At 47.4% G+C, this 2,941-nt stretch overlaps 1 protein-coding gene across 1 annotated transcript; it reads right to left on the reverse strand.

Annotated features, from left to right (window-relative positions):
* Positions 1 to 923: 923 nt before the first annotated feature.
* On the reverse strand, positions 924 to 2,273 carry LOC119444837 (cuticle protein 16.5-like). The gene is made up of 2 exons (XM_049664761.1): positions 2,236 to 2,273; positions 924 to 1,760 (listed from the first exon to the last, which is right to left on the reverse strand). The coding sequence occupies exons 1-2, from the start codon at positions 2,242 to 2,244 to the stop codon at positions 924 to 926; spliced, it is 846 nt and encodes a 281-aa protein (XP_049520718.1). The 5' UTR covers positions 2,245 to 2,273.
* Positions 2,274 to 2,941: the final 668 nt, after the last annotated feature.

The raw sequence follows: 2,941 nt of genomic DNA on the forward strand, positions 1-2,941 counted from the left end.
ACTCATATTTGGCTACAATTAAGGCACCATGATGTTCGTTTACATTCGCTGATGCTTGTTACGGTTACTCGGCTAGAAATCTTGTTGCGCTGCGTCTTTTACATTTGTCCATTTACTTTTACAGACGAAAGACTGCCCTTATGTTTGAGTGGCTTTAGGGCACAACACAAGGTGTCACTCCCCTATACTTATATGCAGATACACACAAATGGGCAACAATCAAAAGAATAATCGACGATATTATGCGAAAACTCGAAAGTTTGGAAAGCTTTAATTTCGGTAATAACTTGGCGTCTTCGATATTATTGGCTGCTATCAGCACTTTCTCAACAGTAAAACAGAACACATAGAATTTGTTTTGCCTCAATTGTTGCTTTATTTAAAATACCGACTTGAGGGGTATTGGTATCTTAAGAGCAGCCGCAGGTTCCATGACGGTCTTGTTCAGTTTCTGTAAAAAAACATGAGGTTAGTGTCAGCAAGGCATGTTAGAAATTATTGTGGCTGGCAATATTTGCTGAAGCTGGCAAAAGCTGAAGCTTCATGCAATCATTTCGAGCCAGATATTCCGTCACCTAGTTTGCCGGGTGGTCGCTTTGTTGCATAGTAGCAGTATATATTGGGGTGAATAATGCTTTTTCATATTCTAAATTGCAGCGTGAGAAAAATACAAATTAATAATAACTGACGTTGAAATTTTCTCTGCATAATCATTCCGAATTTGCTCCTAACAACAAAGCTCGTGAGACTGATACTTGAGTTTAAGATTTCTTGCAGCGATACATCTCCAATCTACATCCGCACTCTTGTAAGTAACAATTGCTTCCTGTAAATTTGTAGCTTCCTTTTAAATATTTACGAGTCTTCATGACATGGCACACTGCTATGACATCATTCGGTGATTTCATTATGGAATGAAATGTTCAGTTGTCATACTTACACTTCTTCTTACGGAGGAGGACGTTGGCATAGTGGAAAGGAGTGCCAAGTCCATAACCATAGTTGAGGCCGTAGGCGCCAAGGCCGTATCCGTAGGCATAGTGTCCTAGACCGTAGCTCAAAGCCCCGACGCCGTATCCGTACACTGGAGCGGCGGCAGCCACTAGTGGAGCCGCGTGGTATGCAGGAATAGCTGGGAAGGCGTGAGTAACGGCAGCAACCCCGGCTACAGCTGGAGCGTCGGCCACTACTGGGGCAGCAGCAACGGTGGCCACAGCCGGAGCAGAGTGGTAGGTGTCAACGCGGGTAACGGCCGGAGCTGCGTGAACGGTGGCAACCTTGGCCACGGCAGGGGCAGCAGCGGCGACAGGGGTGGCCTGATAGGTGGTGTCCACACGTGTCACGGCTGGTGTCGCTTGGACGGTGGCTACCTTCGCAACGGCTGGTGCGGTTTCGACAGTCGTTACCTTAGTGACAGCCGGGGCTGCGTGGTATGTGTCGACCTTGGTGACAGCGGCTGCCGGAGCGGCAGCCACGACCGGCGTCGCGGCAACGCTAGCAACGGCAGGCGTAGCGTGGTAGGTGTCCACTTTAGTGACAGTGGCGGCGGGGGAAGCAGCAACAGTGCCAAATGCTGGTGCGGCGTGATAGGTATCGACGCGGGTCACCGCTGGAGCGGCTGCAACCACCGTTGCGAAGCCTGGAACGGCGGCGTAGGTCAGGGCACCTGGAGCGGCCACATAACCGAAGCCGATGCCCGAGGGAATGACGGGGTGGCTCAGAGCGCCGGCGACCAAGGCCAGGACAAGGCTAGCACCAAACTGAATAGAAAGTACGATATTACTGTTGACAAACAGAACATTGCCGAACATAGAACATTGGTTGAAATCTACATTATGTGGGTGTGCGCATGTGTACATGCATGCGCCTCAAAACGCTGTGACCTTGCAGACAGAAATATCTCGGCATTATTTAAGAGCAAGGAGAAAATTAAGGACGGCTTGAGAATAAGGCCACGTTTATTTACGGCGAGTAGTGCTTCCACTATCACCGGTAAATTGCCTGAACGTTTACAAGCACATGACCATTCCTATAACTTAATTACTTGTTTAAAATTTGCCCTAAAATATATAGAGATACTTCAATAGTGCTAAGCACGACAATATCACAGTAAGTGTGCACAGATAAGCTTGACATAGCACTCAGGATCAAAATATACTCTAATTAATTTACAATAGTGAAGGCTAATTCTGTCTTTTTTTAGCAAAGTAGGCCCAATGAAACCCATATACTTACGGCAACCATTGCTGCTGGTAGATGGAGTCTTCTGAAGGCGAAACTGTTCTGCTGAAGTTTCCGGCGATTTGCGGGTTTTTTATACTGCACCGACTAAGAATGTCGCAGCATGAGGGAAAACGAAAAAGAAAATCTTCAACATACTACTCGAACCAAGTGATCAAGTAAAACATACGAGCGTTTACCTGTGCATGCAGAATACTTTTTCGCAAAACTTGTTGCTATTAAAAAAAACGAAAAAAAAATCAGGGAGATGTACAGTTATTTGAAACATGCAGTCGTGTTGAAGGACGTGCCTGCACTAAAAATGCACCGTAGCCCGCACTTTTATCGCAGATTCAAGGAATGCTATTTTCATTTTGCGCATAAGTAAGAATCTCCTGCCCTTGACCGCGGAAAGTTAAGTGCCACTATCTAGCAACGCTTTAAAATCGCATAATATGCAAGTCTGCTTTTAAGTCGTATCTTGGCACTACAAACACGACACCTGTGCGTTTCGAAATTTTGCCATTAAGGAAACCGCAGCCGTGGCCTAGTGGTAGAACGCCCGCCTCGGCTGCGGGAGGCTGTGGGTTCGATTCTCACCGCCGCCGGGCACCCACTGGTTCAAAAGGGTACAAGCGTACCCCGGCCTGGCGTTCGGCTTCCTTCAGGGGTGATACGCTTGGGAAAGGAGCCTGCGCCCTGAATTCCCGTCGAAACCAAC

This window comes from Dermacentor silvarum, chromosome 3, assembly GCF_013339745.2.
Source record: "Dermacentor silvarum isolate Dsil-2018 chromosome 3, BIME_Dsil_1.4, whole genome shotgun sequence".
NCBI classification, from domain to species: Eukaryota; Metazoa; Arthropoda; class Arachnida; order Ixodida; family Ixodidae; genus Dermacentor; species Dermacentor silvarum.